Below are 16334 nucleotides of genomic sequence, written 5' to 3' on the forward strand. Positions count from 1 at the left end.
TTGCTCCCTTGGCACTGCCTGGTACCCACTGGGAAATGCCAGGGTGCTCAGTGGGCAATGTAGGGTGCCAGGTTGGCACTGCCCATGGGACACCCCCATTGCCCCTGACATCCTGAGGGGTACTCAATGGCTTCCGGTTCTACCGACAAGGCCATTATGTCTGGTGCCCGCTACTGGGGACCAGCTGTGATTCTTGCTGGAGATAACCACAGAGGCAGGTGAGCGCAGACGATTGATTCCCAGGCTCGCTAATCACATGACAAATATTTGTAAATTAAATTGAAATAATTTATTTAGCCTTGTGGCAGAAATGGGTGCAAGGCTGATCACACCAGATATATCTGATGCCGATAAGATCGAGAGAGGCGAGAAATCAGGTGCGAACCTGATTTTCCAGCTCTCTTGCAATCTTACCGGCTTGCCCCACCCAACAGGGCACGATGCTAAGATCTCTCCCGTGGTCTCACCGAGGTCCTGTACAACTGAAGCATAACCTCCCTACTTTTGTAATCAATTTCCCTCACAATAAACAGTAACATTCTATTAGCTTCCCTAATTACTTGTACCCGAATACTAGCCTTTTACAATTCAATCACCAGGACAGTCGGATCCCTCTGCACCTCAGGGCTTTGCAATCTCACACCATTTAGATAATGAGCTTCTTTTTTATTCTCCTTGCCAAAATGGAGAATTACACATTTGCCCACATTGTACTCCATTTGCCAGATTTTTGCCCACTCACTTAACCTATGTCTCTTTGCAGCCTCCTTACATCCTCTTCAAAATTTACTTTCCTATCTATCTTTGTGTCATTAGCAAATTTAACTACCCTACCTTCAGTCCCTTCATCCAAGTCATTTCTATAAATTGTAAAAACATTTGAGGCCCCAGCATTGATCTCTATGGCATACCACTCATCACATCTAGCTAACCAGAAAAAGACCTATTTATTCCAACTCTGTTAGCTAACCAATCTTCAAACCATGCCAATGTTACCCCCTATACCATTACTTTTCTCGCTAACCTTTGATGTGGCACCTTATTAATATGTTGAAAGGATGGGAATTCTGGTCAGTGATGATTTTGTGCTCAAGTCTTTGAGTGGAGCTTGAACTTGCAACTTTCTGACTCAAGAGGCAAGACTGCTACCACTGAGCCATGACCCATAAACAGGAGATTGCTTTTGTTTTCAGCATGGGATTTCAGAGAAATTTGTTTTGCTTTTGTAATACTGGTATACGACAAATGACTTCAAGAAACAAATGACAATAGTTCTGGAAGTAAATGCAATAACAACCTTATAATCATTGTTATTTTGATTGGAACATTTGATCTTTGATGGGTACTTACTGAACTTGTATTGTCTGGTTGGGGTATGATTCCTCTGCCTGGTGCACTGCTGTAAGAGTGGAATGATACTTCTTTGTTGTGATGTTTAACTGGGTCGGAGATGTAATCCGGAGGAGGTAGGACAACATTTGACCTCTCTGCAAGATTCAGAATGCTCATACTCCGCGCTGGAGCTGCACTAAAGCAAAGATAATAAAACAAAAATTACAAAGTGACCATTTCCATTTTTACAGGTGTAGTATACAAAAGCAATAGGGTAGAAAATGTTAAAACAATCAGATTTTACTACTGATCCAATAGTCCAACATGAAAAGTTATAAAGTAATGTATACATGCTACAGAGTTCCCTATCAATCAAATGCAGATCACGTGTTGATTATTTTGATAGTTCTTTTATGTGAATATCCAAGTTCTAACACAGAGTACATCAGCACAGCCAGTCACGGTTATGTAACTTTGTCTTAACTAAATGCTAATTTCATTACTATATTTAGTTTGCGAAGGCCCTGGTGTAATTCCAATAAAAAAATGAACTCTGGCTGTTTGTACTATTTAAACTGCTTTTTGTTGCATTATCCTTTGATTACTGAAATTAATCCCCATGTCACAATCATCATTATGCATTATGAGATAGAACATATACTCAGGTGCATGTTATATGCAAAATGTATGGTACATATATGGGCAAAACTTTGAAAAATAATATTAAACACACTTAAGTCCGGAAACTTATAGAAAGTATTATTTAAATTATTGAAATTTCCAAAGAAGAATTAATTCCTGTAACTCCAAGTTGGAGTCAACTACCCGGGGAGGGTGTCACATTGCTTTGCATGTGACTTTCAATTAGACCTTTGTCACCCAATGTGCTGTCAAATTAAACATTGTTTGCTTAAGTCCCTGAAGGAGGCCACACAAATTATCACAGAAAAAAATGAGACACCAATGATTAACACAGCAACATAATGAAATAGGTTTCTAATAGAATCATATAGCACAAAAGGAGGCCATCCAGCCCATTGTGTGTGCTGGTGATTTGAAAGCACTATCCAATTAGTCCCACTCCCTGTGCTCTTTCCCCATAGCCCTACATTTTTTCTCTTTTCAAGTATATATCCAATTCCCTTTTGAAAGTTACTATTGAAATCTATTTCCACCATTCTTTTAGGCAACACATTCCTAATCATAACTTGTTGCTCCTATTAACAGAACATTTCTAGTTGGGTATCAAGCTGTTGAATCTTCAATGCATCCTTCAGGGAACTGGGTGGCACAAGGACTTAGCTGCTGACCTTTTATCCCTGGAACTGATGGGATTAAAGTCTCCCTTTTCTGCAAGGAATGAGTTTGGGCAGGGTGCCTTTCATAACAAATGGAAAATGTTTATTATATTGGTGCAGTGTGACATAGTTGATCTGAGATTGAGGATGAGCAAATTGCTAAGATTCCATTCCGCATCTGGCTGTGCTATACCTGAGCTGGACTGCTTGATGCTGACGCTGGTGTCTAGCACCTTCTCTCAACTTGAGCACAAGAAATGTCCAAAAAAGAAATAAACTTTCCCAAATCATTGTGTACCAGAAGACATTCACACAAATGGATTGTTTTCTCACAGAAACATATTTCACAGAGAGAGGTGATGTGAAATGAAATGTGTTCCATGACTGCTACAATATGCCTAAATATTGTAAAATTGATTTAAGCTTTCATTGTTAATAGTTAGGGCTCCACAGGATTCCTTAGTATGCTGTAAAGGGATAGACTTTGTGAAGTTATATATCAAGTTACATGGAGTGTTTATCATTGAATCGACGTAACATTCACACCCTACAAGTTCCAGGTGCTGGTTATTCCAAGAGAAAGTCTAACCACTTTTCTTTGACATCCAATGGCATTACCATTGACAAATCTTCCATCATCAACATCCTGGGGTCACAACTGCCCAGGTACCAACCACAAACACTGTGGCAAAAAGGTCAGAGGCTGGCTATTCCGTGCTGAGTAATTCACTTCCCAAATCTCCAAAGCCTGTCCATCACCTACAAGGGCACAAAATCAGTAGTGTGATGGAATACTTTCCATTTGTCTGGATAAGTACATCTCCAATAACACTCAAGAGGCTTGACACCATCCAGGACAAAGCAGCCTATTTGATCGGCACGTCACCCATCATCTTAAATATTTACTTCCTTCACCACTGGTGCACGGTATCTGCAGTGTGTACCATCTGCAAGATGCCACGGCCTCTCTGACAGCACCTCCGAAACCTACCTCCTCTATAGCCCAGAAGGACAAGGGTAACAGGCATTTGGGAACACCAACACCTCAATGTGCTCTTATAGTCAGTGTTCTAATGTGGAAGTATACTGCCATTTCTTTATTGTCACTGGGTGAAAAACTTGAAACTCCCAACCTAGAAGCACATGGAAGTACCTTCATCAGATGGATTCCAGCAGTTCAAGAAGGCAGCACATCACCACCTTCTTCAAGGGCAATAAATGCTGATCTTGCAGTGACACCCACATCCAGTGAATGAATAATAAACAAACTGGTTTATGCTCCACATGAGCCTCTTCCCATCCAACTTCGTCTAACCTTTTTAACTGTTGCTTTTAGGCTGGTAATTACATGTTTGTTCAAGATTACATTTGATTTTTTAGATGACATTAAAAGGCAGGATTATAGTTTTGAGTGATTACAGTGTTATCTGACTTGCTCAAGCATATCGCAGCCTCAATACAATCCTAGCTTCTCTCGCCAAATGTGAAATGCATTCTTCACATCACCCCCACCCTCCAGTCACCACAGAGCTTTCAAGTTGGCACTTAAAATGTAGATTGCATCTTTACATTATACAAGGTTAGAAAATGAAAGCCAATAATTATCTACAATTCCATTGAATTGCAGTTAACAGATTGCAACATAACAATGCAATTGTTTTGATGAATGAAAATAAAGACAAATTAATAGGCAAGCCCTATGTCAGTCAAGATCCACTGAATATAACTTGGAAACAGAGAAAGGGTTAAGATTTCCAAATGTTCAAGAGAAGCATTCCTTTAAAATCGATGTCCTTATTAATTGGAATGAGCTGTATTACCTTATGATGTTTGCGACTCAGGAGATTAAAGCACAGTGATTAATGAAATGCCCTTGACATGATTACTCATATTAAGCCACCTCAGTCAAGCAACACCATTGTTACCAGATCTTTTTGGTTGTATGTCCCAGATTTTCAAACTGAAGTCCTGGGATATTATTTCTGCTGTTGTACATTAATTTTTAAAAATTATGCAAACTACAACAGCTCTGGATAGCTGGGACAATTAGCAGGGTACATCATGGCAACCCAATCTCCTCCCTCTGCTTGTTTTGTGACCCTGTTGAAGATGGAGCAGGGCTCCGAAAGCTAATGGCATTTGCTACCAAATAAACCTGTTGGACTTTAACCTGGTGTTGTTAAAACTCTTAAGATGAACTCAAACATTTCTTATCCTCGTTATGTTAACCCAATACATCATAATAAATAAAAGCTCAAAAACGATTTTTCTTGTCACTGGAGTAGTGGTAAAAACAGAATGTATAATAATGAAATTTCCTTTATCTTCAATGATTGTCAGCATTGAGCTCTCAGGTATAGCTCAGCCAATAAAAGTAAAGACCCTGTCCAATGCGTTGGAAGCTCCAATTTCTTTCCCCCACTGCCCCAGTGTGACATGTCCATTTTCCACACCAGCCATAGGGACTCTGTTAGTGTTGCTCCATAGTGGTTTGGATGGAGAGGAAAAACCTTAACAGCGGTTCTCAGAATTGTTACGGCATAGGAGGCCATTCAGCCCATCATGTCTGCAGCAGTTCTCCAAGGCCAATCTCCTGCTTTCTCCCCATCATCCTTCACCTTCTTTCTTTTTAGATGACAGTCTAATTTCTTTTTGAGTGTTTCAAATGAACCTGCCTCCATCACACTCTCAGGCTTCTTTTCTCCAAGGAAAACAGTCCTAATTTCTTCAATTTACTTTCTTAACTGATGTTCCTCATCCCTAGAACCACTCTCTCCAATGCCTTCACATCTTCCTAAAACTGGGCACAATATTCCAACTGAGGCCAAACTACTGTTGTATACAAATTTAACATAACCTCCTTGTTCTCGTACTCTATGCTCCTATTAATAAAGCCTAGGATACTGTATGCCTTATTAACCATGCTCTCAACTATCCTATTACCTTCAATGACTTATACATGTATACATCCAGGTCCCTCGGCTCCTGCACCCCCATTTAGAGTTGTACCCTTTAATTTACATTGTCTCTCCATATGTTCTCTTTGCCAAAATGTACCATTTCACATTTTTCTGCATTAAACTTCATTCTACCAACTTGTCCATGTCCTTTTGAAGTTCTACACTATCCTTCTCATAATTCACACTGCTTGCAAGTTCCATATCATCTGAAAATGTTGAAATTGTGCCCTGCACACGAACATATGGGACATAAATACATATTAGGAAAAGCAAGGATCTCAACATTGACCCCTGGGGAACTCCACTACAAACCTTCCTCCAGCCTGAAATATATCTATTAACTACAATTCTTGATTTTCTGTCACTCAGCCAATTTTCTACATAACTTCTATCATAAGCATATGTTACCTTGCTCATCTTAATTGCTACCTACTTTGTCATCTGGATTTGTTTGTCCTACTTCTCTCTTTCATAGGAACATAGAAAATAGGAGCAGTAGGCGTTCAGCCCTTTGAGCCTGCTCTGCCATTCAATATGATCATGGCTGATCCTCTATCTCAACACCATACTCCCACGCTTTCACCATACCCCTTGACACATTTACAGTCTAGAAATCTATGTTCTTCTTAAATATATTCAGTATTTTGGTTCCCACTGCCCTCTGTGGTACAGAATTCCATAGGTTCATCACCCTCTGAGTGAAGACTTTTTTCAATTCAGTCTTAAATGCAGGTGGAGAAGGTAGTCAAGAAGGCATACGGCATGCTTGACTTCATCGGCCGGGGTATTGAGTTTAAAAATTGGCAAGTCATGTTGACGCTTTATAGAACCTTAGTGAGGCCGCACTTAGAATATAGTGTTCAATTCTGGTCGCCACACTACCAGAAGGATGTGGAGGCTTTGGAGAGGGTACAGAAAAGATTTACCAGGATGTTGCCTGGTATGGAGGGCATTAGCTTTGAGGAGAGGTTGGAGAAACTTGGTTTGTTCTCATTGGAGCGACGGAGGTTGAGGGGAGACCTGATAGAAGTCTACAAGATTATGAGAGGCATGGACAGAGTGGATAGTCAGAAGCTTTTTCCCAGGGTGGAAGAGTCAATTACTAGGGGGCATAGGTTTAAGGTATGAGGGACAAGTTTTAAAAGAGATGTACGAGGCAGATTTTTTACACAGAGTGGTGGGTGCCTGGAACTCGTTGCCGGGGGAGGTAGTGGAAACGGATACGGCAGTGACTTTTAAGGGGCGTCTTGACAAGTACATGAATGAGATGGGAATAGAGGGATATGGTCCCTGGAAGCGTAGGGGGTTTTAGTTAAGTCGGGCAGCATGGTCGGTGCAGGCTTTGGGGGCCGAAGGGCCTGTTCCCGTGCTGTAATTTTCTTTGTTCTTTAAATGGCCTACTCTGAATCCTGAGACAGTGACTCCTTATTCTAGACCCTTCCCCCAGCCAGAGGAAACAACATCTCTGCATGCAATCTGTCCAACCCTGTAAGAATTTTATACATTTCAATTAATTCTCTCTCATTCTTCTCAAGTCCAGTGAACACAGGCCAGTTGGTCCGATCTCTCCTCATACGACAATCTTGCCATCTCAGAAATCAGTCTGGTGAACCTTCACTGCACTCACTCCTTCTAGGGCAAGTATATAATTTCTTAGATAAGGAGAAAAAAACTATACAGAATACTCCAGGTGTGATCTCACCAATGCCCTGTGCAGCTGCAGCAAGACATCCTTGCTCTTGTACTCAAGTTCTCTTGCAATGAAGGCCAACATAGCATTTGCCTTCTAACTGTTTGCTGCATCTATTTGCTTGGTTTCAGTGAGTGGTTAGCAATGACACCCAGGTCTCTTTATACGTCAACATTTCCTAATCTATGAGTATTTAGATAATATTCTACCATTTTGTTTCTCCGAACGAAGTGGATAACTTCACATTTAATTGCATTTGTTAAGTATTAATCCATTCACCCAACTTGACTAAATCACCTTGAAGCCTCTTACATTCCCACTAAGTTTTGCATAATCAGCAAACTTGGAAATATTACATTTGGCTGCCTCATCCAAATCATTAATGTACATTGTGAATAGCTGGAACCCAAGCACTGATTCCTGCAGGATCTCACCGGTCACCACCTGCCTCTTGGAAAAAGACCTATTTAATCCTGGTGCAACATCGTGGGCCGAAGGGCCTGTTCTGCGCTGTAATGTTCTATGTTCTATGTTCTACTCTGTTTCCTGTCTGCTAAACAATTTTCAACCCATGCCAATATATTACCTTCAACCCATGCATTTTAATTTTGCACACAACCTCTATTGTGGCACTTTATCAAAAGCTTTCTGAAAATCCAAATACATCACATTCACTGTTTCACCCTTATCTATTCTGCTAGTTACGTCCTCAAAAACTTTTGAGTGAACGCACCTTGAACGTGTCCGAACTCTCCTCTTCAGTCCACTGTTCAGCTGCCATTTTTCCTGCCAACTTTTGACTCTAATTTATTTGGCTCATACCTGTTCTTACCCCATTGAAGTTGGATTGCCCTCAGGTAATTATTTTTGCGCTGAATTGTTCTTTTTCCTTTTCCACCATCAGCCTTCTATCCCCTAAATCTTCTCCTATGACACTTGATCCAGTTGGATGACCTCATTCCTAAGAGCCAGGTCTGGTAGTCCTCTCTCATTGGACTGGCAACATATACAGCTGTAGAAATATTTCCTGAACACACCCTAGGAATTCTTGCCCCTCATTGATCTTTACACTCCTACTATCCCAGTCTATATTTGGATAATTAAAGTCCCTCCTTATACCTTCTCAATAATTTTTGCACCACTAATTTTCTTGCAGGTTTGTTCCTCTACATCTTTTCCATTTGTTGGTGGCCTATACATTACATCAAGCAATGTAACTGCATCTTTTTTGTTCCTTAGCTCTAGCCAAACAGATTCTGTTCTTGATCCACCTGGAACATCCTCTCTCTCTAGAACTCCAATAGCCTCCTTAACATCAATAGTACCATTGCATCTATCCCTCTCCCCCTTTCTTTCCTTCCTGAACAATTTGTATCCAGGATTATTTGACACCCAGTCCTTCTCTTTGAGCCAGGTCTCTATTATAGCCTCAAGATCATATTTCCACATGGCAATCTGCATCTGTAACTCACTAATCTTATTTGCATGCTCCATGCAGGCACAGTAACTCTGATTTAGTTATTACCTTCTCCTTTACTCTGAGCCCACCTATTAACTAATTTATTCTAGAATCATCGAATCATCATAGAATCCCTACAGTACAGAAGGAAGCCATTCAACCCATTGAGTCTGTACTGATCACAATTTCACCCAGGCACTATTCCCGTAACCCAACATATTTACCCTGTTAATCCCCCTGATACTAGGGTCAATTCAGCATGGCCAATCAACCTAACCCGCACATCTTTGGTCTGTGGGAGGAAACTGGAGCACCTGGAGGAAACCCATGCAGACACGGGGAGAAAGTGCAAACCAAAACTGTGCACAATACTCCAGGTGTGGCCTCACCAATGCCTTGTTGAACCCGGGTCCCTGGCACTGTGAAGCAGCACAGTGCTAACCACTGTGCCACCATATCGCCCCAAATGATCTAATGCTATCTATTTCTCTCAATATGCTGTACACCTTAGTATTTCTCTCTGACATTATCTCCTGGTTCCCACATGCCTGCCAAGTTATTTAAACCCTCCCGAAAAGCATTGACAAAATGCCCCACAAGGAACTCAGTCCTGGCTCGATTTAGGTGCATTCCATCCAGCCTGTACAGATCCAATGTCCCCCAGAATTAGTCCCAATAGTCACAAACATTTAAAGCCCTCCCCCCGCACCATCTTTCCAGCCACACATTCATCAGTTTTATCTTCCTACTTCTATACTCACTTGTGCATGGTATGGAAGTAATCTGGAGAATACTAGTTTTAAGATCCAGCTTGCTGCTTTCCTGTCTATAAGTTCAGAAGATATAGGAGCAGAATTGGGCTATGCGGCTCATCGAGTCCGCTCCGCCATTCAAATCATGGCTGATATGCTCCTCATCCACATTTTCCTGTCTTCTCCCCATAACACTTCAACCCATTACCAATTAAAAATCTGTCTAACTCCTTCTTAAGTTTACTCACTTTACCAGCATCCATCGCACTTTGGGGTAGCGAATTCCACAGATTCACAACCCTTTGGAAGAAGTAGTTTCTCCTCAACTCTGTTTTAAATTTGCTACTCCTTATCCGAAGGCTATGACCTCTCATCCTAGAATGCCCCACCAGAGGAAGCATCCGCTCCACATCTACTTTATCCATACCTTTTATCATCTTATTATATACTTCAATTTGATCTCCCCTCATTCTTCTAAATTCCAGAGAGTATAGGCCTAAACTATTCAATCTCTCTTCTTACAACAAACCCCTCATCTCTGGAATCAATCTAGTCAACCTCCTCTGAACTGCCTTCAATGCCACTACATCTTTCCTCAAATAAGGGGACCAAAACTGTGCACAATACTCCAGGTGTGGCCTCACCAATGCCTTGTATAGTTGCAGCAATACTTCCTTAGCTTTGTATTCTATTCCTTTAGCTATAACATGCCAAAATGTCTAGCTTCCTAAGCTCTGACTGCAGGACCATATCTTTCTTTCTGCTTATGTTGTTTGTACCAATGTGGACCATGACTGCTGGCTATTCACCCTCCCCTCTCAGGGTGCTCTGCAGCTGCATGGTGCCACCCTTGATTCTGGCCCCTGGCACACAAACCATTCACATCTGCAGTTGCAGACACACCTATTGCCCTTATATTATCCTTGAATCTTAGTAACTCCCCCACACGGAATTCATTGCACGGTTACATGTCGAAAATCATCCCTGAAGTTACCATACATCAGGTTGTTCATATTACTGATGATAGGTGACAACATTGAAGACGGCAGGCTCTGAACCTTAAGGTGGATAAAAACGTTTCACAAGTTATCTGACAAGAGTGGGAAAAAATGGTTAACTGACAACAGGGAGGAAGAGGGCGAGAAAGAGCATTCAGGATTCTGCACATTCACAAATTAAATTGAACACAAATGAAAGGCATTGCCAAAGTATATTCACAGTAAGAAGTTTAACAACACCAGGTTAAAGTCCAACAGGTTTATTTGGTAGCAAAAGCCACACAAGCTTTCGGAGCTGCAAGCCCCTTCTTCAGGTGAGTGGGAATTCTGTTCACAAACAGAGCATATAAAGACACAGACTCAATTTACATGAATAATGGTTGGAATGCGAATACTTACAACTAATCAAGTCTTTAAGAAACAAAACAATGCGAGTGGAGAGAGCATCAAGACAGGCTAAAAAGATGTGTATTGTCTCCAGACAAGACAGCCAGTGAAACTCTGTGGGGGTTACAAGGAGACAATACACATCTTTTTAGCCTGTCTTGATGCTCTCTCCACTCACATTAAGAAACAAAACAATGCGAGTGGAGAGAGCATCAAGACAGGCTAAAAAGATGTGTATTGTCTCCTTGTAACCCCCACAGAGTTTCACTGGCTGTCTTGTCTGGAGACAATACACATCTTTTTAGCCTGTCTTGATGCTCTCTCCACTCGCATTGTTTTGTTTCTTAAAGACTTGATTAGTTGTAAGTATTCGCATTCCAACCATTATTCATGTAAATTGAGTCTGTGTCTTTATATGCTCTGTTTGTGAACAGAATTCCCACTCACCTGAAGAAGGGGCTTGCAGCTCCGAAAGCTTGTGTGGCTTTTGCTACCAAATAAACCTGTTGGACTTTAACCTGGTGTTGTTAAACTTCTTACTGTGTTTACCCCAGTCCAACGCCGGCATCTCCACATCAAGTATATTCAGACAGCTCTTTTCAGTGTGTAACTGCGGGCATGGATTTTTGATGAGACATGCTTACCATTGGTCCCACTGATATACAAATGGTAACTAAGAATTGTCTTTCCAATTACGAGAACAAGGACTATTATTGCAGTGGTTTATGTCTCCAGTAAAACATTACTTGAACTACCCTTTTTAACAAGGGCAATGCAAGACCAGCTACCGGAGTGTCAATCACATGGCAACCATAACAATTCAAAGTGCAAGTGCCTCAAATGCCCAAATTCAAACGAAGAATGCAGCAACCTCAACAATTATGTATTAAAAGTCAAAATTCCTAGCTGAACTTTACATTACACATCACTCCGATTGCATTTAAAAAATGTATTTCAATACAAAAAATTAAATGTTTGCAAAAGTATTATTTGTCATTATGAACCCAAGTAAAGCCACTCACTTGTTTATAAAAAATAAAGCACAGTTGCTTGGTATGCATTCTTATTTGGAAATGTACATCACTCCCATGGACTGGAATTTTTATAACAAAATATTACAACACAATTCCGAGATACTGAAAAAATGTCGAGTCATACTGATAAAGCACTAGATCTTGGAAAACATTATCTTTTAAGTATAAAATTGCATTTTATAAATTTCAAAGATGCCAAAGAAAAATTACATTAAGTTATTTTGAAGGAGCCACATGGAAGAATTATGAAGCTTTTCACTCATCAAACTCACATACTTTAAAGAGGGGCTAGAAATCCACCAAAGGGATGTTGGTGACATCTATGCAGTGACTATTCTACTGTAATAATTGTTTTGGAGAGGGTGCAGGAGAGATTTACCAAAAAGGAACCACGGACGAGACGGTGAGTTGAAATAATCTAGTGAGTTAATGCCGAATGCACAACCAGAAAATGTGTTGGAAGCCGATTCAACGATAATTTTCAAAGAGGATTTGGACATATACTTGAAAAAGAGAATTTTGCAGAGTTAAGGGAAAAGAGCAGGGATTCGAGACTAATTGGGTAGCTCTTGCTCAATAGGTCACATAGCATCTTTTGTGGTGTATTATTCTATACTTGTGCTCATTAGAATGCCAACAAAAATATGGGATGCCAATCCCTTGTGGGTAAAATAGCACAAGAGGCAGGATGAGCCTTTAAGTGGACCTCAACAGGCCCATGGGCGGGCAGCCTCCTAAAACCTGAGACAGGTCAGAGGCAGGCAGTTAGGCAGCAGGAAGGCAGTCCCTCAGAACATTAAACTACATAATGTATTCTATAACAAATTATACACGGTTTATAGTTTCCTCACTGCAGTATTACAGTAAAACATAATTTATAAGGTTCTGAAAACCAACACCCAATCTCATTTTGTGTTAAAAATAGGTGATAACATTCCAGCTAGCTAAAACAGGATTGTGAAATTTAGCATTCGGTTTTATCTAAACTTAAATGAAATAATCTAACTAGGAGTTACAGGTTTGCAAAGATTTCGTAAAAAGGTGTATAACAAAGCAATACCAATTTTACTGTTATTAACTTTTTCTCAAAAGCTGTATGCAAGCTTTAATGATCAAATAATTGTGTTAAAAAAAAACCAACATTGTTTACACTTTGTGCAAGTTTGCTTTATCAAGCTAATTTGGCCAAACTGGCTTGAAGAGATGTAATCAGATTTACTGGAATGTACAATCCAGAGAACATGGGGTTAGATCATTTGTTCCAGCATGACGATATGTCTAAACTCTTTGTAACTGTTGTTTCAGAGACATTCATTTAGTACTTTCAAATTAACCTTTGTCAAGAAAGTTATTGACTATGGACAAGATACAGCTATAACATTACTACTACGAGTGAATCATCATGTCCTATGATGAGAGATTGACTAAAGTGGACCTATATTCCCTAGAGTTTAGAAGAATGAAAAGTGATCTAATTGAAACATACAATTCTTAAGGGACTTGACAGGGTAGATGCTGAGAAATGTTTCCTCTGGCTGGGGAACACAGTGGGGGGCAGTCATTAAGACGAGGAGAAATTTGTGGACTAAAAGGGTTTGAATCTTTGGAATTTTCTACCCAAGAGAGCCATGTGCAAGTTGAGTATATTTAAGACAGAGGCCAGTAGATTTTTGGCTGCACAGGGTCTGAAGAGATATGGGGATAAATTTCTCTATAACATAACTAACTCTTCCTGTCCCAAGCGGCAAGGGACAGACTGCTCCAGAAATTAGATAATGGAATAGGGCATTATCATTCACACAAAATTTGTGGAACAGAGATGGGAGCAGAGGGCATAATCTTCCTGTCTCTTTTGCTTTATAAATTGGATTTTTGAATATGGGGTCTTCAATAACACTTTCACGTTTAGCAATTGCACTATATTCCAGCTTGTTACATAGCTACAAATGTGTGCATAAAGGCTAGCTGAAAAGAAAATCTTTAAAAATCGGATTCCATTTACTAGCCTAGTTGCAATGACAAACTAATATTTCCCTGCGCTTCTCTGAAATAGGGGCACGGGATCTTTTAATTACAGCCACCTGATGAGATAACAGATGGGGGCCTCAGTTTAATGTTTCAATGAAAGACAGCACCTCTGACAATGCCACATTCTCACTAGTATAGCATTCGATTGTTAGCTTGACATTTGTGCTCAAATCCTGCCGTGGGACTTGAACCGACAAGCTATGACTCACAGGTGACAGTATTATCCACAGAGCCTTTGCTGACATACAAAGTTTTTGTTTTTGTAAATTTAAAATGCTTCTATGTAGCGCCTTGGGATATTTCATGTTAAAGGAGCTATAGAAATACAAGTTGTTGTTGTTGCTGTTAGACCTTGTTAGAATTAATTGCAAAAACTTAAATACAAAACTGTAGATATGGCTTTGCCATTTCAGGAACTGGTTTAGCAATCAATTATAAAAGGTAGACATCAGGCATGTAGTGAAACAGGAATAATTAATTTAGTTTATACACCTACAACAGTTTTATACAGTATAATCATATTCATTACCGATGCAATGGATCTGAAAATTGCTGGTTTATACAAAAAGGGAGTCTTGCTGTCGGCTTTCTTTTTAATGTTTAAAGGATTACACAATAATTATGGTCAACAAATGTTTGGGTATGGTGATGAACAATTTTAAAAATATTCATTTATAGGATGTGGGTGTCGCTAGCTAGACCAGTATTTATGCCCATCCCTAGTGGTGGTGAGCTGCCTTCTTGAACCACTGCACTTCCTGAGGTGTAGATAAACCCACAGTGCTGTCAGGGAAGGAGTTCCAGGATTTTTATGCGACAGTGAAGGAACAGCGATATATTTCTAAGTCAGGATGGTGAATCACTTGGAGAGGAACCTGGAGGTGGTGGTATTTGCTGCTCTTGTCCTTCCAGTGATTGTGGGTTTTGTAGGTGCTTCCTGAAGAACCTTGGTGAGTTCCTGCAATGCATCTTGTGAAATGATACGCATGGCTACCAATGTTCGTCTGTCGTGGATGGGTTCAATGTTTGTGGAAGGTGTAGCAATCAAGCAGACTGCTTTGTACTGGATGAAGTCAAGCTTCTTGAGTGTTGTTGGAGCTGCACTCATCCAGACAAGTGGACAATATTCCATTACACTCCTGGCCTGTGCCTTGTAGATGGTGGACAGGCTCTGGGGAGTCAGGAGGCGAGTTACTTGCTGCAGGATTCCTAGCCTTTGACCGGCTCTGGTCGCCATAGTATTTATATGGCTAGACCAGTTCAGTTTCTGGTCAATGGCAACCCCAGGATGCTGATAGTGGGGTATTCAACAATGGTAATACCATTGAATGTCAGGGGATGATGGTTAGATCTTTTCTTGTTGGAGATGGTTATTGCCTGGCACTGTGTGTGGCTTGCCACATGTTAGCCCAAGCCTGGATATTGTCCAGGTCTTGCTGCATTTGCACATGGACTGCTTCAGTATCTGAGTCGCCGCAAATGATGCTGACCATTATGTAGTCATCTATGGACATCCCTACTTCTGACCTTATGATGGAAGGAAAGTCTTTGATGAAGCAGCTGAAGATGGTTGAGCCTAGGCCTGGGCGGCGCGGTAGCACAGTAGTTAGCACTGCTGCTTCACAGCTCCAGGGACCTGGGTTTGATTCCCAGCTTGGGTCACTGTCTGTGTGGAGTTTGCACATTCTCCTCGTGTCTGTGTGGGTTTCCTCCGGGTGCTCCGGTTTCCTCCCACAGTCCAAAGGTGTGCGGGTTAGGTTGATTGGCCATGCTAAAATTGCCCTTAGTGTCCTGGGATGCGTAGGTTAGGGGGATTAGTGGGTAAATATGTAGGGACATGGGGGTAGGGCCTGGGTGGGATTGTGGTCGGTGCAGACTCGATGGGCCGAATGGCCTCTTTCTGTGCTGTAGGGTTTCTAAGATTTATAAGATCTAAGACATTACCCTGAGGAAATCCTGTAGTGATGTTCTGTGGCTGAGATGACTGAACTCCAATCACCACAACCACCTTCCTTTGTATCAGGTACAACTCCAACCAGCAGAGTTTTCCACCTGGATTCCAGTTTTGCAAGGGTCCTTGATGTCATATTTGGTCAATTGCTGCTTTAATGTCAAGGGCAGTCACTCTCACCTCTGGCATTCAGATCTTTCGTCCATGTTTGAACCCAGGCTGTAATCAGGTCAGGAGCTGAGTGATCATGGCAGAACCCAAATTGAGCATTGTGCGCAGGTTATTGCTGACTAACTGTCACTTGATAGTACTGTTGATGACTCCTTTCATCACTTTACTGAAGGTCGAGAGTAGACTGATAGGGCAGTAATTGGCCAGGTTGATTTGTTCTGCTTGTGTACAGGACATACCTGGGCAACTTTCCACATTGCTAGGTAAATGCCAG

At 41.0% G+C, this 16334-nt stretch overlaps 1 protein-coding gene across 1 annotated transcript in view; it reads right to left on the reverse strand.

Moving 5' to 3' along the window:
- The window catches only part of baiap2l1a (BAR/IMD domain containing adaptor protein 2 like 1a), a 128490-nt gene that overhangs the window by 29431 nt on the left and 82725 nt on the right, over positions 1-16334 (reverse strand). The window contains exon 12 of the mRNA XM_078240619.1: positions 1351-1528. Coding sequence (XP_078096745.1) covers positions 1351-1528 — 178 coding nt within the window. The remainder of the gene's footprint in view (positions 1-1350; positions 1529-16334) is intronic.

Source organism: Mustelus asterias, chromosome 23 (genome assembly GCF_964213995.1).
Source record: "Mustelus asterias chromosome 23, sMusAst1.hap1.1, whole genome shotgun sequence".
Lineage (NCBI taxonomy): Eukaryota > Metazoa > Chordata > Chondrichthyes > Carcharhiniformes > Triakidae > Mustelus > Mustelus asterias.